Source organism: Gracilinanus agilis, chromosome 2 (genome assembly GCF_016433145.1).
Source record: "Gracilinanus agilis isolate LMUSP501 chromosome 2, AgileGrace, whole genome shotgun sequence".
NCBI lineage: Eukaryota > Metazoa > Chordata > Mammalia > Didelphimorphia > Didelphidae > Gracilinanus > Gracilinanus agilis.
Genome location: NC_058131.1, coordinates 461118075 through 461145906, shown reverse-complemented (window position 1 = coordinate 461145906; position 27832 = coordinate 461118075). Strand labels below are relative to the sequence as shown.

General features: G+C 35.3%; 1 protein-coding gene across 1 annotated transcript in view; it reads left to right on the top strand.

Annotated features, from left to right (window-relative positions):
- The window catches only part of FUT8 (fucosyltransferase 8), a 387285-nt gene that overhangs the window by 221338 nt on the left and 138115 nt on the right, over positions 1-27832 (top strand). Inside the window, exons 5-6 of the mRNA XM_044664838.1 lie at positions 13618-13733; positions 13851-14016. Coding sequence (XP_044520773.1) covers positions 13618-13733; positions 13851-14016 — 282 coding nt within the window. The remainder of the gene's footprint in view (positions 1-13617; positions 13734-13850; positions 14017-27832) is intronic.

Sequence of the window (27832 nt, the reverse complement as noted above, 5' to 3'; positions counted from 1 at the left end):
ATCTCCATAGAAAAGAATTAGAAATGAACTAGTTGCAAATATATTGCAATTTATTAAATTCCAAGTTAACAACCTACAGTAAATTCAGATAAACTTCACTATGAAATTAACCATAAAATTCATTTTTATTCCCATTAAAATTTGTAAGTTCCTGTTCCAAAGATCATATTTGACTTGGTTCACATATTTTCCTTTTTTCTATAGATTCATCAAATCTCAGGACAGGAAAAGAGAATTTTTATCTCCCAACAATTTCTGTAATTTTTCTTCCTGACTTCTGATTGGCCAGATCAAAAGAAGGGCAGGGATCTCTGCTCAAATTAATTCTAAATTGTCTTCTTTCTCATTTAAGGATAATCAAAACCGAAAAATAAAAACCAAGCTCTCTTGCCAATATTGAATTATATGTGCAATCCCAAAGACAACAGTAATACTTAACTTTTCCTGGGATTCATTCCAAATTTGCCTCTGGCAGCATAAATTAATTATTTGGTCTTTTTTCCCCTCCTTTGTCACAGATAGTTAACTATTTTTTTGTTTTAGGCGACTAAAACTTTAAAAAAGAGGAAAAACTCTTTCTTTTTATAGTGCACCATTTATCCAGCTCAAAAGATTCTTTCTAGAATCTTCCCGGGGTATACAAATTCTACTTTTCTACAGAACTATAATGGACATACATAAAAATAATCTTGTTTGACTTTAGCAGGTACAAACAGACCTATATGGTGCCATCTTTCCATGGTACCAGGCCACTCTAACTAGGAGTTACTTAGATTTTCTGAAAACAAACAAATAAAAAAAAAGTCAACAGATATATTCATAGTTAGCAGGAAAAGCAACACAAATAGATTTTGGCCATTTCATGAAGGACTGAAAGTGGTCAATCATATTTATAAAACCTATAGTTACCAACATGGTTGCACTTCTTCATCTAAAACTGCGATTGACATACTGTAGCCCAAGGGCCAGGTGTCAGGCAGTGGGCCTATAGAAAAACAGGCATCAGTGTTTACCTCTATCTCCTCTAAAGGGCAAAGGGGAGTGGAAGCAGGTGATGATCACTCAGACAACCGTACACATTCTTTGGACTTCTAAAGAATCTTAAGAGTATTTGGGACTCAACATTTGAGAGACAAGCATCAATGGCTTGCTAAGAAACTCCTATATCTACTTTCTTATAACCAAAATGACCTGCAGTAAATATGACAGATATCCATAGTCAGTAGTGTAAACCAGACCAATAATATACTATAAAAATTTCAGGCAGCCTTAGTTGGCAGCCAAAACCATAAAATAAAAGAAAAATGATAGGCTGTCATTGTTGGTCTGAAACTCTCACATCAATCATCAAATACATGCAAGGTTCTAGAGCCAACTCATAAGAAACAGGTAAAGATCAGTCTTCTAACGGGATAACATGTCAATCACAGATCAAATGATTTAATCAAGAGAAGATGGAGACATTCAGATTCACTCATTAGGATCCCTTACAACTAATGTGCTCACTAAATATTATTTTCCACATTTGGTTGGTCATGTGTCTTCCAATTCATGTTGCCCAAGCAGAAGTCCAATTCTCACTAAGTCCTGATTTAGAGATTTCAAAATCTTTTATCTGGGACTTGATTTCATCGATGAAGGAAGACTGCCAAAACAGAGTTCACTAGTCAGAGAGAACAATAATTTCCTGACCAACTCAGCAGAATTGCTGAAGGATTGATTTAGTACTCTGCAAATTCTTGCTTAATCATGATTGTTTCCTGTAACTGTTATGTAAGAGTCAGACTGCAGATACAAATGTATATGTTATAGTCAATAATGTGTTCTGGTTGGGATATATTGAGTTTGAGATCCCTCTGGGACATTGAAAGTGAACCTATGGCACATGTGCCAAAGATGACATGCAGAACATTCTCTGTGGGCACCCATGCTGCTCTTTCTCCAATCCCCGCTGAGTTCATTACTAGAAAAGGCAGAGGGACTTGGGGGGGGGCCTACTCCCTTCCCCCTCTTCTACCATGCCTGATGACATTTTTTTCACATCACCCACCCCTCTGCCCAGTAGCTGAATGGGAGAGCTTCCTCTCTCCTCTGGGATAAGGGGATGGAAAGGGGAGTGAGTTTGGGAGGCAGTGTCAGGGGACAGAGCATAGCACTCAGTCTCTGGAGGGGGTGGGTACAACACTTGGTCTGAGGGATCGAAGGGGGGGGCAGCACTTCATCTCTAAAAGGTTCAACATCACCTTTCTAGGACATCCAATTTGAAATAGCCAAAAGTTATTTCATGATGTTGGACTAGAGCACAGGAGAAGGACTAAATAGAGCTAGATATATAAATATGAGAGCCACTTTCAAAAAGACAATAATAACCAAAACTATGAAAGCTGGGTTAAAGTTACCAAATAAGAAAGGATAGAGAGAAAAGAGAATAGGACCCAGGACACACTTTAGATATTTAGGTATGGGTCCAACAAGGGACACTGAGATGGAGAGTGTTGTCCAAAAGCCAACAAAGAAGCCAACATAAAAAACCCAAAGAGGTAGCTGGGTAACCCTGTGGATTGAGAACCAGGCCTACAGACAGTAGGTCCTAGGTTCATATCATATCATAGATACTTCCTAGCTATGTAACCCTGGGCAAGTCACTTAACCCCCCCCCCCCAACGCCAAACCTGCTCTTCTGCCTTGGATTGACTCCAAGATAGAAGGTAAGGGTTTAAAAAAAACCCAGAGAGGGAAGAGGTTCCAGGACAGGAGAGTAATTGACAATGTTACATACTGCACAAAGGTCACAAAAAATGAAGACAGAAAAAGCTAATAGATTTTTCAAGTAGGTAGTTCTCAGTGTTTTGACCAATGAGAATTGACTTGATTGACAAGCTTGACTTTTCCATTTTCATAGCTCTTATGGGGGAACACTTATGGGTAACTTAAATATTACTGGGTTTAGAGAAAGGGGAGAAGGAGGACTGACAGGACGGCACAGACTGGGAATAACCTAACAAGTTGGGGAAACACAAATCAAGAATGGGTTTGGCAGTTGGAGGGAGTGACAGTTAAGATCCAACTGACACACAGTTTGACACAGGGATTAGGTAAGTAAACAGGTTTAATTAGATAAACTTTGGTTTAAAGGAAGGGAAAGGGATATCTATTCTAAACAACCTATGGGCAAGTCTCTGGGTTAGGGAAGGAATTTATCTACACTAAGCTATAGGCTATGTCAAGGCACAGCTGGACTATCAGAGATGGAAGTGGGATCCTTACTGCTGAGTCCTATCCAAATCCAATGATGATATAGCTATCCCAGGTCCTCAGCCAGTAATCCTTAAGATGGGTAAGGTTAGGGAGTTATACCAGCCTGAGATGACCAGCAGCCCAGCTCAGGTTTGACATTCTTGACCTAACTTCCCACAGGCTGATGATTCTCTTCCTTCAGGATACCAGGATACAAACTTCACTTTCCCTGAGGTTTCCTACTGAGTCAGTTGGTCAGCAGCAACTTGCACTCAGTCAACATGGAGTACATCCCAGGAGAGAGAGCCACTTCCTGCTTCCCCATTCCATTTAGAATTTTCCAGCCTTGCTTGATAAGCCTCCTAATAATACCTAATCTTAAACATTTACACCTTACTTTATTAATTTATCTACGACATAGCCAATGAATGAATTTCTTTCACAACATCTGTAACAAATGTTTACCCATAACCAATTAAATGTGTTCAAGGATGGGAACTCATTTTACAATGAATAATTTATCTCCTTTCGAGGCAGCTCTGATTATTAGAAAGTTCTTTATATCTTATGATAATGATAATCATAACAATAATAATAGGTAACACTGAGTTTTGCAAAGCACTTTACATATGTTATCTCATTTGATCCTCACAGCAACCTTTTTTTTTTTTTTTTTTTTTTGTAAACCCTTAACTTCTGTGTATTGGCTCCTAGGTGGAACACTGGTAAGGATGGGCAATGGGGGTCAAGTGACTTGCCCAGGGTCATACAGCTGGGAAGTGCCTGAGACCAGATTTGAACCTAGGACCTCCCATCTCTAGGTCTGGCTCTCAATCTACTGAGCTACCCAGCTGCCCCCACAGCAACCTTTTTGGTAGGTGTTATTATTATTATTCCCATTTTATAATGGGGGAAACTGAGACTGAGAGAAATTTAGTGACTTGCCCTCCTAACTAGTTCCATGTGATAGTTATTAAATTATTTGAAGACATCTATGATGTTTCCTCCTACATATATTACATTTTTATTGTATATATTTTTTCAGATTACAAGTAAATACAATTTAAGTAATTGTTTTCTGACATTTTGCAATCTATGTTCTCTTCCTCCTTCCCACCACTTCCCCTGAATGAGAAGTATTTTAAATAGGTTATACATGTGCTATCATGTAATACATATTTCTATGTTCATCATATTGTGCAAGTAGACACATATCACTTATACTAGAGAAAAATTCATGGAGGGAATAGTGAATAATGATATGCTTCATCAGTGCCTTCTCTGGGTGTGTAGATAGCCTTTTCTGTCATGAATCCATTGGAGCTGTCATCAATCCTTGCATTGCTGATAGTAGTTAAGTCATTCACAGTTGATCATTGTACATTATTGCTGTTCTTTGTACAGTGTTCTCCTGGTATTGATCACTTTACTTTTCATCACTTCATAAAAATCCAGGGTTTTTTCGTACATAATTTCTTATGGTACAATAGTATTTCATTACAGTCATATCACAGCTTTTCAGCCATTCTGCATCAATGGACATTCCTTCAGTTTCTAATTTATTGCCACCATAATAAGAACTGCTGTAAATATTTTTGTACAAGCAGGAAGCAGGTTCTTTCCCCCTATCTATGATCTCTTTGGGAAACAGACCTACTAGTGGTTTTGCCAGATCAAAGGATAACACAATTTGATGGCCCTTTGAATGTGGATCCAAATTGCTCTTCAGAATGGTTCACATACACTTCTTCTTTAAATCTTTTGTAATATGTGCTTTTGGTTGAAGTATAAAAAGAAAATCAAATTTCATGCAGATATATATTTAGGAAAATAAATATTTTCATAGGCAAATAACTTTAATATTGTTATGGAAATAGTTTTTGCCTTCATGTATTCCTCTTGAAAAGACTATGGACCTCCATGGTTCTGTGGATAATCTGTGGATGACACTTTTAGAACTATTTTGCTTGATTAAAGTAACATGCTGAATTTCAAACATGTACTGCCTGTGCCATTTCCTTGTTTCACTTGTCTCCTGAAGCACAGAAGAACTAGATTCAAATATTGACTCTTCTACTTTCAACTCTGTGATTTGAGGCAAGTCATTTCTTTGGATTTTAGTTTGTTTCTTCTTTGTTTGTAAAAGAAAGAAGTTGTACTAGATGAATCTTTGAGATTCTAGCTCTGAATTTTAAGTAGTGAGTTGAGCATGATCTGTCCTTAGTGAGTTCTTGCTTATTCCTAGTGATCATTGATGCTCCAAATTTAATGATCCATTCTATAATTTTTTAGCAATACATGTACTCTTACCTAGTGTATATAGGCTGTAGAATCTGCGTCTACACATTCTCCAGGCCTTTTCAGAATTGAGACATTTATATATATCTAGTTCTCCTATAGAGAACTTTTAATTTTTTTACTATTTAGCAAAAAAAAAAAATCTGATTCAGCAAGTGTGTCTGCAAGTTGGTTCTATAACCTAGATAAGATTCATCTGTATCAGGTGACTTGATTTTAAGATGTGATTTTCCTTTGGCCTTTTCCCAATCTTTATCCTTTTTGACCTTTCTTCAGGCCTTTATATCACCCTCTTCTCCTTAAGAGTCCCTTCTTTCTAGGTTTCCATGACATGGTTCTCTCCTTGTTCTCCTTCTCTGCCTCCTTTACTCGGTTTTGATCAACAACATGCCTATCTTAAGTAGGTGTCTTCTAAGGCTTTGTCCTGGATCTTTTCCTCTTTTTTTATTGTGTTCTTTCACTTGTTGATTTCATCAACTCTCATGGCTTCATTTATCATCTCTCTGTAGATGATTCTCAGATGTACTTGTCCATCTCAGACTTCTCACCTGACCTTCAGGTTTATGTCTCCAATTATCTTTTAGACATCCCAAACTGGATGTTCCATAGCTAACTTAAACTAAAAATATTCAAAATCGAACTCTTTATATTTCCCTCCAAACCTTTCCTTCTTCCTTACTTCCTTATTACTTTTAAGAGTATTATCATCATCCTCTTTTACTCCCCCAACCCCTGCCCTAACTAGGTCTGTTGTTTATACATTCACTTCTTTCCTCAGACACTGCAACCAAACTGATGCAGACAGGTTCTTATCACCTTCCTCCTTGACTACCACAATAATCAGCTGGTTGGACTCCCTGCCTCAAGTTTCTCTCCATTCCAATCTATCTTCCACTTAGCTGTCAAACTGATCTTCCAAAATGCAGGTCTGACTATATCATTCCCCTATTTAATAATTAACTCTAGTGGCTGTCAATTATTTCTCTGACTAAATTTATAATCCTCTGTTTGACTTTCTCTATGAGACTACTCTCCTTTTATCCTGTTTATGCTTTGTTTGTACATATTTTTGTTTGTTTTGCACTTCATCTCCCTCATTCGACTATGAGAACCTTGAGGTAAGGAACTTTTTTTGTATCTTCAGTATTCATTGAAGCTCTTGGAACATAGTATGGGCTTAATTAATAAGTGCCATTTAACTTACTGACATGCCTTTGCTTTGTCTATATTATATTATATCCTCCTCACCCCACACTTTACTGCCTTAGTGCTTTTTGCTCACATTGTTCCCTAGCATGGTCTCCATTGCCTCTCAAAAATTCAAATAAACTTTTCATCCATCTTTGAAAGTCTTTCCCAACTCTCTTTATCCCTATACTCATTAACACCCTTTCCCCCTTTTATACCTCACAAAGCATTTTATTATATATCTTCTATTGTATATTATATTTATCTATTTTTATGCCATTTCCCCCATTATATTGTGAGAGCCAACAGAATGGTGACTATGTCTTAATTGGAGTTAGGATGATCTGAGTTCAAATCCTATCTCAGATATTTATTACTTGTGTGAATCCTGGGTGAATAATGTCATTCAGCCTCAGGTTCTTCATTTGTTAAATGGAAATAATACTTGTACTTAATCTCCTAGGATGATTGAGAATGAGATGCAATATGTAAGATTCTTTGCAAATCTTTAAGTCTTATATAAATGTTAGTGCCTAATATAGTACCAATCAGGACCCAGCAGGCATCTGGCATACTTGTTGAATTTAATTGAATTCAACCAAATGTACTTTGGAAATCTGAGTATTTCTATTATGATGCCATTTGTATCTTTAGGAGTTTTTCCTCTTTTCTCCATTAGAATCATACTTGAATCTCTTATCCCACTAGAGCTATTTTCCCTTCTAGAAACTCAAGTCATACCTGTGTTTTCCCTGAAGTTTTTGAAATCAATTCTTCTGAAGGTATTAGTCATATATACCTATGTATTTCTTCTTGGCTGGTATGAAATATGACACAATCTCTCTACCAGTTTGATTCTTGTAAAATGGAAAAAAATTAATAAAACATGCCACTACCTGCTTCAGTGAAAAGTAGTGTGAATAAATGAATAAGGTAACTAACACAAGTGGAAAAAGCTTTGAATCCATAAGAAGAAGCCTTCATAAATTCGAGCAGAGAATAATGTTTATTAAGTAAAAAACTCTTACCTTTTGTCTTAGAATCAGTACTAAATATTGGTTCCAAGGCAGAAGAGTGGTAAGGGCTAGGTAATTGGGGTTAAGTAACTTGTCAAGGGTTATACATCTAGGAATTATCTAAGGCCAAATTTCAACCTTAGACCACCCATCCCAGGTTATCTTTCTCTCCACTGAGCCACTTAGCTTCCCTATTAAGTGTTTCTAAGTTAAGTAGACAAAGAAAAGAGGAACAATGTTTGCTATTTCAGTTAGCTAGGTTGTAGCTTTAAGTTTTGAAGACTGATAAATATATTGTAACCTTGATGTTAGTCATCTGAGATAGCTTATGTAATGAGTGGTGGCCATGTTTAAACTGTCATTATTTTTATAATTTGTCATAAAAAGGGTGGATTTGCCAAGTAATAATTATTTTTATAAGTTCCTATCATCTCATTAAGGAGCTAAAAGGAACCAACTTAAAATAATGGACTTTGCAAAGCTTTTGGGACAAAAATGAACTATTTGACAAAAACTGCTGGGAAAATTGGAAAACAGTATGGTAGAGATTAGGTTTAGATCAACAGCTCAACCCTACACCAAGATAAATTGAGAATGGGTGAATGCCTTGAACATAAAGAAGGAAACTATAAGTACATTAGGTGAACACATGTATACTTGTCAGATCTTTGGAAAAGGAAAGATTTTAAAACCAAGCAAGAGTTAGAAAAAATTACAAAATGAAAATAAATAATTTTGATTACATTAAAATTAAAAATGTTTGTACAAACAAAACTAATGCAATCAAAATTAGAAGGGAAACAACAAATTGGGAAAAAATCTTTATAACAAAAACTCTGACAGGGGTCTAGAAAAATTCTGAGGGACTTATGAGAAAGAATGCTATCCACATTCAGAGGAAGAACTGTGAGAATAGAAACACAGAAGAAAAACAACTGCTTGAACACATGGGTTGATGGGAATATGATTTGGGATGTAGACTCTAGACGACCACCCCAGTGCAACTATCAATAATATGGAAATAGGTCTTGATCAGTGATACATGTAAAACCCACTGGAATTACACATTGGCTACAGGGAAGGGGGGAGATTTTGTGGGGGGAGGGAAAGAACATGAATCATGTGACCATGGAAAAATATTCTTTAAAAAATAATATATTATTTCATCTCTTAAAAAAACACACAAGGGACTATTCATAAATAAGACATATATAAGATAAATTGGATATGATTATCAGAGGGAAGGTTTGGGAAAGCTTCCTATAGAAGATGAGATTTTGGCTGGTACTTGAAGGAAGTCAGGAGATAAAAATAAGGAGGAAAAGCATTTTCGGCTTAAAATGTCTGGAGTTTGGAGTTGGAGTGTTTTGTGGAAGGAACACCAAGGAGGCTGGTGTTATTGAAAGTATGAGAATAATAGATAAAGGTGGGATGGAGTCAGGTTATGAAGGTCTTTGCAAACCAAACAGAAGAGACTGGGGCTGATAGGAAAGGAATTTATTTGAGGAGGGGGGTTGGTAATTGGTCAGGAATATCTTAGGGAAAATTACTGTGGTAGAGTAGAGGATGGACTGGAGTGAGAAGAGAAAGGAAGGAGCTCAACAAACATTATTTTGTCATCATCCAGGTATGAGGTTGGTCAGGGCCTGTACCAGAATGGTGTCAAAACCTTTTGCTGACCCTTGTGTCTATTTACTTCAGGAAAGAGAGCACATGTAAGAAATGATAAATATGATAATTTATGAAAGAGATGGAAAGACCTACATGAACTGATACAGAGTGAAATAAGCAGAATCAAAAGAATATTATAAACAGTAACTATAATTTTAATTGTTCGATAATCAACTATGAATATGAAAGCTTAGCTACTCTCAGCAATAGAATGATCCAGGACGATTCTGAGGGACTTATGACAAAGAACACTATCCATTTCCAGAGAAAGGAGTATTGGAATTAGAATGCAGATCAAAGCATATGATTTTTCACTTTAGTTTATTTGGATTTTTATTTTGGGTTTTTTTGAACAATATGTGAATATGTTTTATGCAATAATACATGCATAGCCCAGATCAAATTGCTCAGCACCTCCAGGAATGAAGAGGGAAGGGAGGGACAAAGACAATTTGGATCATGTGTCTTCAGAAAACTTATATGGAAAATTGTTATTACATTTAATTTGTAAAATAAAATATCTGTACAAAATTTAAAAAAAAAGTGAAAAGTGAAACAAGAGCACAGGGGCATCTGAGTAGCTCAATAGATAGAGCCAGGTCTCAAAGTGGGAGGTCACAGGTTCAAGTCTGGCTTCAGATACTTCTTAACTGTGTGACCCTGAGCAAGTCACTTAATCCTAATTGTCTAGCTCTTACTTCTAGGACAGAATCCTGTGTGACCAGTCAGTTAATCTCCCTGGGCCACAGTCACCTTATTTCTAAAATGAGGGGCTTGGCCTAGGTATCCTGAGGATTTCTTCTCACCTAGATCTATAATTCTTCCATTGGCTTCATTAAATGTCCCCTTACAGGATGAATGACATTGAAGACCTTAGCAAGCTGAAAAATCTTTTCTAAATCACCTGGTTTTGTTAACCATACCAGAGATTACAGGTGGGCAATTGCACAGTAGATTTTTTTATTATTAAAATTATTATGGATTCTATCCAATAACCATACCTATCTGTTCTTGTGAGCAACTTATTCCATTATTTGGTAGCTATGTGTGACTAGAACTCAGTAGAAATAGAGCACATTCAAAGAAAGAGTTTGGGACTCAAAAGCTGATTCTTATTAGAGAAATTTTCAGTAACCACATAGCAAGAAGTGGAGTACGAGACAGATTTTTCTCCTTTGAGAACCACAGAAACAGTAGTTTTTTCTGCATTTATATACTCAGCCAAGTAAAGTTCTCTTACCTCCTCTGTTTGAATGGTACTGGACCTGCACTTGATGCCTTTTATTAAACACCAGTAGCTATTAATGTCTGCCCAGAAGTAAAATTTCCAGATGGACAGAAAAGTCTTTAGATGAATTCTTGGTATATCACACTCTAAGGGACATGCCACCCCTCCATACCCAGACATAACTAGACATTATGTAGCCAGATATAGGAGGGCATAATTATAGTGATTTAAAAGATACAGTGGTCCATGTTGGTAATATAAAAATAAAAGATATTAGCAGAATCTTATTTTTTAAAAGAAGAAACAACTGTACAATATGCCAAAGCTCCTCTCTCCTCAAAACACACATATACACAGACCCACATGGACATATGTGTTGAGCCAACCAGTTTCAGGTTACACAGGTGAATAGATGCTCACTCCCCAGGGTAAGGAGGAAATAAACATATGATTTGTATCATTTTCCATAGCTTTTGAAATACTGGCTTATCTATAGATTGAATTTGTTATGTAATGAAAATTATTGGTCAAATCAGGTTTTATATTTGGAATTGTTAGATTCAGGTACTCAATGAAAATTGACTGTTAAGTTTGGACCTAATACCTCATACCTATTTTATCCCTTATGTTATATTACCAGTTTACAATGAAATAAAGGAAAAGGAGAGCCTGGAAGTAACCTTCCTGTTGTCTTCATATTTGCATCAATAAAGTGTGTTCTCAGATCTGTTATTTTGACATCTCTGTCCTAGAGCTGACTGCTGCTAAAATAAACTTAAGGAATATGGGTTTTATTTTGCTTTCAAATCATTTTCTAGAAACTGCCCATCCAATTCAGAAATATATTAAGATCTGATTTTTTTTACAGTCTTAACAGTAGTGAAGTAGGAGATGCCTCAGTTATGAGTATATATATGTTTATGGCCATAAATTGGGTAATTGTGCACCTAAGTGCTCCATTCCTTGTATCATTACCCAGCTCGTGCATACACAAATGAAGGCTTTTTCATGTACCTTCTGCAGTCTGGGACACTCAAGATTTAAAGAGGAAGCAATATGTTTTTTCTTCTAGAGGCTGGTTATATTTTATTCATACATCTGTTCCTGGTCAGTGCTAATGCATACCAATTTAAAGCAAAAATATAAAATATATTCACTAATGGTGCCTTAACTGTTTAAAAAAACACAAAACAATAGCTGTTTTACTGAACAGATGTTCTCAAGTGGTCCAGGTAGTTAAAAGTTCTTTTTGCTCGTTTAGCTACATAAATATTGAAATAACTATAAAAGTTTTTGCTTTGGATTAGAAACCCAAATGTTTTTAACCAAATTTATGAAATTTTTCCTCCTTAACATAATGGTGATGATGGTGATAAAAGACTGAGACATTTTATGCCCAGTTTTCCTTTGCAAAATGACCAAAGAGTCCAGTAATTCAGTAAATTTGAAAGACACTTTTAAAAAATTAATTGGTTGAGTAGAATACTTAATATTAGAATCCCAGCCAAATGACATTTTTGGGGTGGTCACCATCCTTACTTAGTAACCTCTCTGTTTTATTTAACTGGGTACTTCTGCTTCATTCTGAATAAGCAATGACATTTACTATGGAACTACCAATTCAGAAGTGGGGGAGTGGTTGAAGGTTGGAAGATTGAAAAAAAATTACTTATTTGATGCTGTGGAAACAGGAATTTTTTCCAGTTTTGAATATATAACTATATATTGTAGTCACTGCCTCTTTCAATTGGCCGAGTGTAAAGGAAGGCTTCTGTACTTCAGTATAGATTTTGAACCTTTCTTTCCTTCTAGGCCATATCAGCCTGATTTAGGTTTTCTTTGTTACATTATACATAAAGTAACTGGGCTGTTTTAGTTTTAAACTCTTTTAGTTTTAATTTCTTGGACAGTTATTTAACCTTTTTGTATCTCAGTTTTAACATGAGCTTTAGAAGCTTTTGTCCCGTGAGGATATCGACTATACTAATTAACTATTTCATATAAAATTCTTCAATATTTTCTGAAAGATAAAAGCTGGGGTAAAGCAGATATTATTAGAATTATGCTAGAATAGTAACTTTGAATTAGGTTCTATGTAGACATGTGACATATTTAGTACTGGCGGATAATCATATTCACATTTAGATAATTAAAATATTTAACTCTGCTAAGCACAAAATGGACCATTAGATTTTAACAGTGCAATAAAACTTTAGCTGTTTATTGGTGCAGTTAACTTCCAGTTATCTATATTATTGTATTTTCAGATAATCTAAAATAGTGGAGAAACAAATTATTATTTATGCTTTGGTTTGGAATGTGGAAATAAATATTCAGTCACTTTCTTCTGGAATGACCTTGCTATCAGCAGCTTAGAACCAAGTTTGTCAGTGAAAAGGAAGCTTCTGTTATAAAAACATAAAGGCAATTAATCATAGAAGTATAAATTTAAAAGTAGAGGGCAACAGAGGCTATCAAATTCAATTCTCTCACTTTACAGATTTAACCAAGTCCAAGAGAGGTTATGTAATTTGCCCAGTGTCATACAGCCAGTAATTATCTCAGTCAGAATTTGAACCCAAATCTTTCTGGCTTTATGTCCCATAGTCTAGTTACTACTCTGTTACCTCTGATCCTTAGGGTTAATCCAGAATGATATACAACCTCTGACAATTGTTGTGAGAGTAACCATGGGGAAGAGTAATAGCAGTGTTTTGAGAACAGTGAGAAAGGTTTTGAAAAGGGTTCTCTGCATCTTGAAAGAACACAACTACACTGGAATATTCCTTTCTATTTTAACCCAACATTGTTCCTAATGTTCTTCTGTGCCTAAGAAGAGAGAAATCCATTTGCAGCTTTTATTGTGCTCTTTGATAAAGTGATTTGCAGAGTTATCAGTAAATAACTTTTAGCAAAGTAAGCATGTATTGTTGCATAATTTATTATCTAAATGATTATATTTTGTTTCTTATCTTGTAGGATACCAGAAGGTCCCATGGACCAGGGACCAGCTACAGGAAGGGTACGTGCTTTAGAAGAACAGCTTTTAAAAGCCAAAGAACAGATAGAAAATTACAAGAAGCAAACCAGAGATGGTTGGTGACTATACCACTTTTCATTTTTCTTCCCCAAATATTTGCTTTTCACAAATATTTGAAAATTTCCACTCAGCCAAGTTTTGGAAATGCTCATATTCTTATGCTCTTCAATAGCAGGTCTAGGGAAGGATCATGAAATACTGAGGAGGAGGATTGAAAATGGAGCTAAGGAGCTCTGGTTTTTTCTCCAGAGTGAACTGAAGAAATTGAAAAATTTAGAAGGAAGTGACCTCCAAAGACATGTGGATGAATTTCTATTTGATTTGGGTCATCAGGAAAGGTACTCTCTGTTTTAATTTTTTTCTAGTCTTGAGAAAGCCTATAATATATGAATGGGACATGAATGTTTTTTTAATACCCTACTGGTTATTAAATTAATCCATGATTGAGGAAATGATATCATTGATCTTAGATTGTATTTGACACAAAATGTGCTATCTCAATTAAACATAGCATATGAAATACTTTAAAAGTATATTTCTGAAAGTATTAGTTCAGATAAATTTTGAAAATGTTGATAACCAATAAACTAAAACATTTATCTTTGTGAATTCATTTCAGATTTTTTTCCATAAGAATTTAAGGTTAAAAGAATGCTATTTTTGTTGGGATAGACTATTTTTAATATGTAGTAATAAGGAAAATAGTTTTTAAAAATTAAAAATATTAAGAACTTAAACATCTTTTTATTGCTAATTAAAGGTTAATAGCAGATCTTGAGTTTTTAAAAAATAGCATCTATTAATTACCTTTCCATTTCTTTAGTGGAAAAGGAAATTAGGAATTAGTGACTACTTAAATTTGATTCTACTTGTTATTTATGTACTTAAAAAATATAGTTTATTTTGCTCAGAAATAAAAATACTCACCTTTTGTTCCAACAAAATGAATCTGTTCATCATTATAAATACAGTAATACCTGTCCTTGGAACAATTATATTCAAAAGGCTATATTCCCAGTGGGTTCTGGTGGTAATTACTTTCTCATTAATAAACAATAAAAGAAAAATTGTTATATTAATATTACCTACTCCTGTGAAGGAGGAAAAACACTTTTCTAAACAAGAGAGCTTCATATGCTGATGTCAACAAAAATATCAGAAATTTTAATGTCATTCCCCTGTTGTAATAATTAAAGAATAACAATAATTTCATGGAGATTTTTTTTAGCACTCATGATTTTATAGGATTAGTGTAATAAGGATTTCAAATGGATTGGATTAATTTGAAGAAATATTTTATAAATGCCTAATGATAGTAGCCCATAGACAGTGAAAAGAATGATGGATTTGGCATGAGATGACATAATGAATTTCTTTTCTAATACTATTATTTACTATGGATCTTTGGGCAATTTGGGCAGCTATGTGACACAATATATAGAGCAGTAGTTCTGGACTCAGAAGGCCCTGAGTTCAAATCTAGCCTTGGACACTTATTTCACTGTGTGATCTTGGCATAAAATAAACAGATGAAAGACACTAGCATTAAGGGAGATTAAAAAAGGCTTCTTTCAGAAGATGGAACTTGAAAGAAGCCACAGAATTCATGAGATGTAGTAGAGGAGGAAGAAAATTTCTTGTTTGCTTCAGTTTTCTCATCTGTAAAATGAGCTGGAGAAGGAAGTGGCAAACTACTCCAGTATTTTTGCCAAGAAAATCACAAATGGGGTCATGAAGTGATGGACACAATTGAAAATTGACAATTGAAGAGCAGCTGAACCTTGGGCAAATTGCTTAACTTCTAGACCTCAGTTCCCTCATCTGTAAAATAAGGACATTGAACTAGATGATCTCTTAAGTTCTCTTCTAGCTTGAAAACTATAACCAGTTTTTAAGGCCGTTGGTAGTGTAGTGGCTAAAGTGGAGCCAGGAAGGCCAGAGTTCAAATCTAGCCTCAAACACTTAGTTGCTAAGTGACCCTGGGCAAGTCACTTAACCTCTCTTTGCCTCAATTTCTTCAATTGTAAAGTGGGGATATTAAAACCTACCTTGCAGAATTGTCGTGAGGATCAAATAAGATAATAATTGTAAAAATCACATAACACAATTCCTGGCACTATATAATTGCTATTATTATCTGGTGATTCTAATGTATGTGAGTTACCATGGCAAGGTAGGTCTGTCTTTCAATTGTTTGTGAAATTAAAATATCTCATTGTGAGAATGAGAGTCTGAAGACTAGGCAGAGCACTGGATAGAGCCAGAAAGACCCAGGTTCATATTTGGCCTCAGACTCTACTGAGCAGACTCAGGCTCCAGGGCAAATCATTTAACTTCTGTATTCTTCAGTTTCTTCATCTGGATAATGAAAGGATTCAGTGACTGATAAACTCCCTTCCAGTTCTAAATCATATGATTATGCCCTATGTTAGAAAAGTTTAATTAAGTTCTTAGCACTACTTAGAGTCTACATCTAGGCCACTCAGAATACCAATTGTGAACTGACATTTTCTATACATGTAATATCCTTGAATATATGGAAGTTCTGAGGATTTAAAATAATTCTAGGAAATTATAAGAACTGAACAGGTTTTCAGTTAGAACAGCTATAGAAGAATTCTTACAGATCATCTTCTGGATTTTATGTTGAATTTTTAAATTCAAAGTTGTATGATATGTATTTGTTTTGACATTTTGTTTAAATTCAAAAGTTTGGTTATTCACTTTAGCTTTCTGTTATATCAGAATAATTCTTTAAAGAATTATGTTTTTGAATTACTAACCATTACCTAATACCCTCATAACCTGGTCTTCTCCAACCTTTTCTATTTTTTTTTACTCTCTACTGTCCTTCATATATTCTGATCCAGTGGTCTGGCCTTCCTGCTGTTTCTCTCCCCAAAACATTCCATCTCCTGACTCCAGGCACTATCATTGGTTGTTCCTCCCTTTCTGAAATTTTCTGTCTCCTCTTCTGTAGCTCCTGTATTGCCTGGCTTCTTTGAAGTTCCACCTTCTGGATGAAGCCATTCTTAATCCCTCTTAATGCTAGTGTCTTCCTTCTGTTTATTTTCTCTGATTTATTCTGTATATAGCTCATCTGTATATAGTTATTGGCATGTGTCTCCTTCATTAGACTTTGAGTGCCTTAAGAGCAGGGGATGATTTTTTTGCCTTTTTTTTTGGTGGGGGTATCCTCAGCACTTATTGGGTCTGGAACATAATAGGTACTTAAATGCTTATTGACTTAACTTGACATTAATAAACTTGCATCACATACATATACTAGAGTACCTATCTTTATGAAATAGTAGCTTCACTAAGAAGTTGATAGAAGTATCATTTTTGTAAATGTAATCAAATTGAAATGCACTTGAGAAGCTCAACAAAGGAAAGCTTTGGCGACTTTTTTTGCAAAAAGAAGAAAACATTTCTAGCTTATTTCCAACTCAGGGTCTTCATGTAAAGGGGCAACTAGGTGTTGCAGTGGATGAAGTGCCTGGCCTGGGGTCAGGAAGACTCATCTTCCCAAGTTCATATCTGGCCTCAGATACTTACTAGCTGTGTGATCCTGAGCAAGTCTCTTAACCCTTTTTGCCTCAGTTTTCTCATCTGTAAAATGAGCAGCAGAAGGAAATGACAAACCACTACAGTATCTTTATCAAGAAAACCCCAAATAGAAACATAGTCGGACACAATTGAAATGAATGAACAACAAAAATCTCTATGTGTAATACTTTGTAAAATGGGGGTTGTTTCTATTGTTTTCCATTGTGATAGAAGATAATACCACTTAATAACAAGCCTGTTCCATGCCTCCAAACATTTTGGATCTAGTTCTTTTTAGATTTTGAAGTGGTGAATGAAAAGTTTTTTCATATGAAGCTTGCCTAGTGTTGAGCAGTGCAATCCCATAATAATGGCCACAGTCATCTTTCTTGCTTTTCTTTTTTAAGGCAGTAATGATTCTCTGATCTCTGAAATCATGTAAACTCATTGAAGGAAAAAGTCTATATTAATATCTTAGTGTGTCCTACTTGTCTAATACATGCACTCAGGACATATGCAACTTGATTCACTAGTTTTAGCATTCATCACAGCTTGGGTGAAGGGAATGATACTCCAAAGCATTAGGTTAACTGCATATGATATTAGGGTATTTAGGTTTTAAAGAAAAAGATGACAAACTATGATTCTTGGATCAAATTCAATTTCATCACCTGTTTTTGTATGGCCCCAAGTCAAGAGTGATCTTATATTTTAAGACAGAACAAAACTTTTAAAGGTAAAACTTGACTTGTGATCCATATAAAAACAAGTCCCAGGCTGGTTTTGGCTTGTTGACTGTAGTTTGCTGATCTCTATTTTAAAATAACTTTTTCCGTGATGAAATTTACTATTGCAAGTTTTGCAGTCATCATTTCTGTTTACCTTTCCCATCATGAGGGGATTGAAGCTATGCCATGTTCATGGGTATCACATACTAGATACCGAATTAGGCACATAGCAATTATCATTGAGTTGGATTGAATGGGTGCTTATGACTCTATTATAGATGTTGTTTCATTTTGACATTATTACTTGCAGATGGGAATGGGAAAGCTCTTTGCAGGTGTTTTTATTCCCTTAGAGTAGCAGGTTGAGTCATCTACATGGTTTGCTTGCCTTCTTATAAGTCATTTATCACTAGACTGGAAACACTATGATGAATACAGAAGTTGATAATGATAAAACTGATAAAACCTAAAGATATATAATCTGCCTGAAGTCCTCAAATAAAAGAAAAAAGCTATGAATTTATTCCATGTTATATACATATGTAAATATATATATGAACATATATATATGTTATGTTAATAGTAGCCAGCAAGTGTCACAAAATAATTTTGTAGAAACCTATTGCCCACAAGTTCTTAGAGTATGAAGAGAAAAAATACAATTTTTAACAAGAAAAGAGAACAGAAGTAATCCTAATTCAGTAACAAAATCAATGTTAAAGGCAAATGGAGGAAGACAGTGCTTTACTTTATAACTTTAAATGTGAATGGATTTGGTAATCCACAAAATGAAAGAGAATGACAAATTGGATATGAAAACAAAACCCAACTATATGTCCCCTACCAAAAAAACACAGCTAAAAAGTTGAAATTTGTTTAAAACTATCCATTAGGTGAATCTTTAAAAAATATCTCCACTAGTTATGTAATAAATAATTAAGGAAATTATATTATGCTGAAAAGAATCAGTCAATAAAGAAATATTAATATTAAACTGTGTTCTAAATGTCTTAACATCTAAATTAATAAAGGAAAAAATTAATTGAATTACATGAAGATATAGACAATGATACAGTAATAGTAGGAGATTTGAATTTCCTCAGTTTAGGGCAAAAATAATAGAAGATTTGATGGGAGAATATAAACTTAAACAAAGTGCTAGAGAAACTAGAACTAAGCCACTCATGTTATCTTCTAAATGGGAATGCTAAAGAATATGTGTGTTCCTCAACATCATAAAGAACTGGTACCCTCATATTTTCAGTAGAAAATGAGGAATTTGGATAGGCATATTGAATGGACTGTGATAAGCTTATAATAGCACTGAGTTGAGAGTTAGGATGGGTTGTAACCTGCACTGTTGGAGGGAACTCCCTAATTTATAAAATCACAGATCTTTTTCAATACTTGACTAATTAATCCACTTGAATTATAATATTCTCTAGCCATAAATTAGGCACTTCAATGTATGTGTCTAGTACATTTTATTTTATTAATAATATATTATTATAAAATAATATAATATTATGACAGTATAGTCATTAATACTATTGACATTTTAAACAAGTATTTTTCATCTTGCAGAATGCCATAACTTTTCAGTCATTCTTTCCATTTTATGTCAAGATTCTTTGTCCATTAATTCTCATTCATTTTTTCTGCATGTATGGTTACTGTTTACATTCTGGTTATAATTTTTATTATAAAGGTCCTAACTTTTTTAGACTTTCTATTGGTCAATATTAATTGCATTATTTATTCCATAACATTAATGTATTATACTTTATGAAACTATTCCTCTGTTGTTGGATATTTAGTTTATTTTTGGCTTGCTTTCAGTTAGAAATACTCCTGCTTTAGAAACCTTTTTTTTTAATTGTACCTTCTGTCTTAGAATCAGTACTGTGGATTAGCTCTAAGGCAGAAGAGTGGCAAGCGCTAAGCTAGGTTAAGTGACTTGCCTAGGGTCGTACAGTTAGGAGGTGTCTGAGGTCAGATTTGAACCTAGGACCTCCTGCTTTAGACCTGGCTCCCAATCCACTGAGCTACCCAGCTGCCTCCTAGAAATCTTTCTACAAGAAGCTCCTTTTCCTGTTGTTTGTTTTTTTAATAATATTTTTCAGGATATATTTCTAGCAGTGGAATAATTGGGTCAAATGATAAAATTGTTTTATTTAACTTTTTTTTTGAACTGCTAGATGGCTTTCTAGATTATAATAGATTATAATAAAAAATATTAACCATTTTTCCACATCCCCCATATTGAATTTTATTACTTAAAAATTCTTTTTTTTGCCAGTTTGATAAATACGAGGTTATAAAAATCAGACCTCATTCAAGTAGTTCTGATGCTTATGGTTCAAATTAGAACAAAATGTGTCATTCGTGAATCATTCAAAAGTTAACTAAAAAGAGGTTTACTTAGTAATAATATGTAAAGAATACATTCTGACAAGCCTCTGAGCTTCCTTTCTAAATTGTGGAGAAGTGAGTGTCAGTTGCTTATTTTGTATTGTGTCAGGAATCATCTAGGCTCTCCCCATCTACTGTTTTCTCTTAACCAAACCGGCTGGACCCTGGATTTTCTTAGGTCTGATTTCCTGCCATTTGGCCATCTTTTGGGTCTCCATCCATCATAGATCTAGTGGTGTGAAAGACCTGCTTTCATAGGTCAGGAATTTGGGGGCATAGTGTCAAGAAATCAAAAGTATCAATAAGCACATGAGAAAGTGTTCTAAATCTCTAAGAATGAGAGAAATGCAAATGAAAACAACTCTGAGGTATCACCTCACACATAGCAGATTGGCTAAAATGATAGATAGCAGGGGAGATTAATGAATGCTGGAGGGGATGTAGCAAAATTGGGAGGTTAATGCACTGCTGGTGGAGTTGTGAACTAATCCAACCATTCTGGATGGCAATTTGGAACTATGCCCAAAGAGCGATAAAAGAATGCCTGCCCTTTGATCCAGCCATATCATTGCTGGGATTGTACCCCAAAGCAATCATAGACAAACAGACTTGTACAAAAATATTCATAGCTACGCTCTTTGTGGTGGCAAAAACTGGAAAGCAAGGGTATACCCTTCAATTGGGGAATGGCTGAACAAATTGTGGTATATGTTGGTGATGGAATACTATTGTGCTTAAAGGAATAATAAACTGGAGGAATTCCATGTGAACTGGAAAGACCTCCAGGAATTGATGCAGAGTGAAAGGAGCAGAACCAGAAGAACACTGTACACAGAGACGGATATACTGTGGTAAAATAGAATGTAATGGACTTCTGTACTAGCAGCAATGCAATGACCCAGGACAATTCTGAGGGATTTAGGGAAAAGAACGCTAACCACATTCAGAGGAAGAACTACAGGAGTGGAAATATAGAAGAAAAACAACTGCTTGAACATTTGGATTGATGAGGACATGATTGGGGATGTAGACCCAAAAAAACCATACCAATGTAACTTATCAATAATATGTAAATAAGTCTTAACTGATCACACTTGTTAAAACCAGTGGAAATGTGAGTTAGCTATGGGTGTGTGTGGGGGGGTTTGAGGGGTGAAGGGTAAAGTAAAAACATGAATTATGTAACCATGGAAAATTTTTCTAAAAATAAAAAATTAAAACAAAACAAAACAAAACAAAAAACCCATCGTGCTTATTTTTATTTAAACCCAAACTCCTGAAATATATTGTTAGTAGTATAGCTCCTGAGATTTACTGCATCAAAGTGTGTATAATTTGTAAGGCTAACCAACTTAAGTAATATATATTAATTGACTATTTCTCTGTTTGCATGTCCCATTCTTATCACAAGGATAAAGTCTTAGAATTATCTCTGAATTTAGCCACTTCTTTAACAGATACATCAAATCCATTGTTGCCTTCATTATCCTTGCTTTGAAATATCTCTCAGATTTGCTCCTTTCCCATTCTCTGGGTCACTACTACTCTAGTCCAGATCCTGATTAGCCCTTTTTTGCAATAGCTCTTTCATAATCCCTATTCTAGTTTCTTTAAGTTCCAGCTCTGCATTCTACTAACTGACTAATGTTTCTTTTTAAAAAAATTTTAAAGGTTTATTGATTTTGATATCACAATCATTTCTGGATCCTTTCTTCTCCCTCCTTTTTTCTCCCCTCAATAAATCTTCCCCTGTAACAATGAAAAAACAGAGCAACCCAACTTGACAGTATCTATATTTGATAGTATATGTGGCATGGTATGCACATTGTATCCCACTTCTCCAACTGAAGTGAAGGGTTCTCATCTCCCATTCTCCTCTCTTGGGTTAAGGTTAGTCATTATAATCAAATGTCATTCGGTCTCATTTTTGTTTTCTTTTCATTTATAGTATTATAATCTGTGTATACAATCTTTTCCTCTGTTGTCATTCAAGCATTTTCAATTGTGTCTGACTCTTGGTTTTCTTGGCAAAGATACTGTTTGAGTAGTTTGTCATTGACTCCAAGATGGAAGGTAAAGGTTTAAAAAAAAAGACTATATTATAAGTAATGAAGCCAATAAGCATCCAAGGAAGAAGGTTCTCTACCACAAATTCAGGTCTAGAGCTTCTCCCTTTGAATCCTTAGAAAAATAAAAAAATCTTGCTTTGTAGAATATGAGGATCACATGAACCACAGTCCTAAGAGCTGAAAAGGAGATATGTTACCCTATCCTCACACAAATAATGAATCTCATCTATGATATCCTAAGCAAGTAATCATCCAGCTACTATTTGGAGATCTTCAGTGAAGATGAACTAAGCACTTCTAGGCAGACTGTGTTCTAATTTTTGACAGTTCTAATTATTAGGAAATTTTTCTTTATGCAGAACCAAAAATCTGAGCCTCTCAGCTGCCTATTGGCTCTAGTTCAATTCAGTTCTACAAACAGACAGCTCCTACTAAGTTAGGGCTTTCTGGAGTCAAACACACATTTAATCCTCCCTTTAAATAAAAGCTTTGTAAATGATTGCAGGCCTGGTCTTATGATTGCCATATTTCCTCTTTCTTAGACTAACATTTTTGCAACTCATCTGGTTAATTTATATGGCATGTTTTTGAGTTCTGTTATCATCCTTTTCATCTTTTTCTGGTTAAGATTCAGCTTGTCCATGACCCCTGTAAAATGTGGTGCCTTGAACTGAATTCAGTACTATTGCTTTGTTAACAATAAAGAATTCAATATGTAAGTGAATTGATGCTTTCATTGAAGCAGTATTCACCCATACCAGTACGGATTCTTACCTTACCTTCATATCTTGGTCAGTTCTTATCACATAGTAGTTGATCCACAGAGGATTCACCCAGTGTGTTGAAGGCCTTCCTAGAGCACTTTTATACATTTAGACAATAGAATTTCTTGTTGTTCTCTGTGGAGTCCAAAAGTTTCTCTTCAGAGAGGAGATCCAGAAATAGAGGTTAAACAATGTCACATGTTGCCAAGAGGACAAGAAGAAGGAGGAGGGACAAAGGACCGTTACTTTTAGCAGTTGATCATGGTAATTTTAATCAATTAATCAGTTAACCAAGATAAGCATTTACTATGGATCAGACACTCTGCTAAGTGTTGAGGATACAAAAAAAGGGTAAAAATCAGTTCCTTCTGACAAGGAGCTCCCAGTTTAATGGGAGAGTCCATGTGCAATCAGCAATGCACAAATAAGAAAAATACAGAATAAAATAGGGGTGGATTCAGAAGGAAGATACTAAAATTAAGTATTACTTAACAATGTTAGTTGAGTATTGAGGACAGAAATAAAGATTACAAAAGGGTGAAAACTAAATGGGAAAAGATAAAGGAGACACAAGTATAGATAACTTATATACATACACATGCATGCTTTTATCTCCTTTGGCTGTTAATAAACTCCTCAGTGACTTAAGGAGAGCAGGAATCTGAAATCTTTTGCTTTTTGGACTAAAATCACTTTATTACATAAACAGAAAATGTGCAGATTCTTAACTGAGAATAATAAGTAAGAAAAATTTGATTAATAATCCTATTTTTTCTTTACCCATTACCTTGTTTGTAGATGGAGAAAATGGATATAACCAGGTTATAAAGTTCCTTTTTAGTTACTAATGTGAATACATTAAACAAATGCTTAAAATGCAGCACCTGATAACAACCCTACTGTGTCAGGCTCTTATATGGAGCCAGTTCATTGTTAATTTAGTCACAAACAGTAACAACTTGGCATTTATATTCTGAGCTATGGCAGTGATTTTTTACATGCATGTGTTTCTTATTAATGGTATTGCTTTATTCAGTGGGACTATTAAAAGGTATTATGTGTTAGCTAAGGACAATGTAGTGGTTTTACTTAATGTATCAATATAATAGCTCATTTTTAGCTCTTGAGAGGTAAATGTAAAATTTGAGGGAGAAACATACTGCTTTAAAAAATAAAAATTAACAGTACTATAAAGTGCTCCCATTAGTGGGAGACCATTGCTTTCATATGAATGACTCTATAACTTAATAAAAAATTAAAAAACTATGGGATTTAGGCATACTAAGTCAATGTTGTTATATTTGAGTAAATTTTTGTTGACTTTCTTCATGAATATTATGGGAATTAGGGCTGTAGTGACTACACATGAGGGCTGATCAAACTATACCTAGCTTCTCTACTTCACAGGGCTGTTGAGAGGATTAAATGAGTTAACAAGTTTAAAGTGCTTTGCAAACCTTCAAACACTATTTAAATGAATTAACTATATTTATCAAATATGTATATGCCACATTTAGCATGTGTATCATATATTCATATCATGCCTATATCATCTATTATTGATATTACATATCACTACCTATATTATATATACATATATGTTCTTCTTTCTTGCAGTACTATTAGAAAATGTTATAGTAGTTCATACTTGGCAATGTTGGAAACAAAGTGAAGGTGCTCCTGAAGTTCAACTAATCAGAAGCTTTTTGGGGAAAATGAAAGTTTAACTATTACAACTCCTGGTGATGGTACCATAGCCTTCATGGTTCAAGGTGGAGTTTTTTTATATGAACAAGAAGATGTGATTATGGAACCAGCAGCTCAGAGTGCCATTTATTTGGCTGTTTATAATGTTGTGAATGGCCTTTGTAGTAAACTGATAGATTGTCTTAGGCTAATTTTAGTGGGGGGGCAGCTGGGTGGCTCAGTGGATCGAGAGCCAGGCCTAGAGACTGGAGGTCCTAGGTTCAAGTCTGGCTTCGGACACTTCCAGCTGTGTGACCTTGGGCAAGTCACTTGACCCCTATCGCCCACCCTTACCACTCCTGGGCTAAGGACGGTCCCTAGCCCGGATGAAAAAGGAGGAGGGTTGGGCATGGGGCTAGCAACCCCACCCTGTAAAAACTACATCTGCTAAAAGAAACTGCAACCTAAAGTAGGGGCAGCTGGGCTAGCTCAGTGGATTGAGAGCCAAGCCTAGAGATGAAAGGTCCTAGGTTCAAACCCAGGCTCAGACACTTCCCAGCTGGGTGACCCTGAGCGACTGTGTGACCTATTGCCTACTGGTTGTGGCCCTATGCTCCTAGAATGGAGTCCCAGGATAAAAAAAAAAAAATTTAGTGACTTGTGCCACAAGTTGTGTCTTTGACTCCTCCCCCCACCCCAATTTGGATGTTGGTTTATTTATTTTTTATATTTTATTCCCAATTACTCCTAGAAACAGTTTTAAACATGTTTTCTGATATTTTACCATCCAGATGCTCTCTCTGCCACCCTTCCTTTCCTCTCCCTTCCCCCAAATGACAAGTTATCTGATAAAAGCTATACATGTGCTGTGTCTCATAAGAAATTAAAATTCTTAAGCACTGCATTATTATTCTCTTTTATTCATACCTTTTTGCATCTTTTGTCTTGGCCCTTTGAATATCATCTCTACTGATTATGAAAGTAAGAGGATAAAAACTAGGTGATAAAATGATTAACAGACTATCCTTGGATTTAGGAAGAGATGAGTTAATAAACTGCTTTAGACACTTATTGGCTTTGGGACCCTGATCAAGTCACTTAACCTCACAGGGTTTCAGTTTCTTAATTTTAAAATCTAGGGAGGGTTGGATTCAGTGGCCTCAAATATATTTTTTTAGATTTAAATCTGTGTCTAAAATTCTATAGATATGTCAGGTTGAGAATCTCCTTATAGGGATCCCAAACCTTTAATCTCCATGGTGATCTTGCTGCATCAGTCATCCTCTCTTATTTGTTTGCAATTTCTCCCTCTCTAGAGGTACCTTCCACTTATCTTGCAAACATCTGTGCTAAAAAAATATACCAAAGAACAACAATTAAAAAGTCTCCCCTTGACCTAACTTATTCTCTAAAGCTATTCTCATATGTCCTCTCCTAAAAAGAATATCCTGGGGGCAGTTCCTAGGCATGTAACCACGGGCCGGTTGCCCTTAATGCTCTTCTGCCTTGGAACCAAAACATAGTATTGATTCTAAAAGGTTAAAATTTTTTTTGAGTATTCTAATTTCCTGAGTAATTACCTCTTATAATTTTATAATCCTGTTTTATCTTCACTAATCTGCTAAAACAACTCTTTCCAATATCTTTGTAATTTAGTACCCCCTCCCAACAAAGTCACCTTTTTTCATTTGATTCTGCTGATCAGTCCTTTCTTCCTGATAATTTCTTTTCATGATTCTCTCTCTACTTCTGCTGTCTCCACTGTTGGTTTTTCTACCTTCTTCCACATTCTAATGATATTGAGTTCCCCAGTGTTCTGTCTTAAGCTTTATTTTACTCTTTCCCTTAATAATATCAACTACTATGGCTTCAAATATCTCTCATGACACATTTGGCCATCTCCTGGCGATTCCCAAATCTTTCTCCATTTAAAGTTTCTTACTAGTGTAATTTATGTTACAATATATATTGATTGGACCCAAATGTTTCAGAGTTTCTCACATCTATAGTTAAACCTCCTCTATTCATTCAAGTCAGGAAAACCCTAAAAAAAGTAAAATTTGACTTCTTGAAGAGTCTCCAGCTTTCTTGCAACTGCTCAGTCTAACATGTTGAATAAAGGACAAATTTTATATTGTTCTCCAAAAATAAAGAGTACATTTGAGCCTGAGTACTTTAACCATCAGAAACCCTTTCGTTTTACAGATGTGAACACTTGGGCCCCAGAGATGTTTGATAACTTCTTCAAAGTTAGAAAAGTTGTAGGAGATGGCAAATCTAGGACTCAAGCCCAGTTCCTCTGACTCAAAATTCAGAACTCTTTCCACTTCACCAAGCTTTCTATAAAAGGTCTCTTTAGTACCAACAAGGGCAAAGTCTGCCATTTTTCTCCTATCCTTTATGGTTCTTTGTCTTATTATTCCCTGATGCACTTGTTTTCCTGCCACATTGGTCTGTCTGGTACTAGTAGGGGCAAGATTCTGACCTCCCCATTGTGCCCAAGTCACCATTGCCAATATCACCATTTGACTCTAGTTCCTTAAGGCACATGGCTATCTCTGAGACTGCACAGATGATGCACAGGGATCTCTCCAGTTCTGTGCACTGTTCACTGCATCATTCTCTTTTTCTTGGTTTCTAGCCCCACTTATGTCATCCAATCACCAAGCATTTATACTATGTGCCATGCACTGTGCAAGCCCTGTAGATGCAAAAAAAAAAAAAAAAAAAAAAAAAAAGGCAGACATATTTGCAGGTGAGTTTTCCAGGAGCTTACCTACAAATGAAAGAAACAGCATGTAATTAAATAGGCACATAGAGAGCAGGAGGAAGGTAACATTGAGAGGAAGGCTCAAGAAGGCAGGGGGACTGGGAAGGCCTCCTGCAGATGGCATTCATGCTAAATTTTGGAAGAATCTAGGAATGTTAAGAGTCAAGAGGATGGGG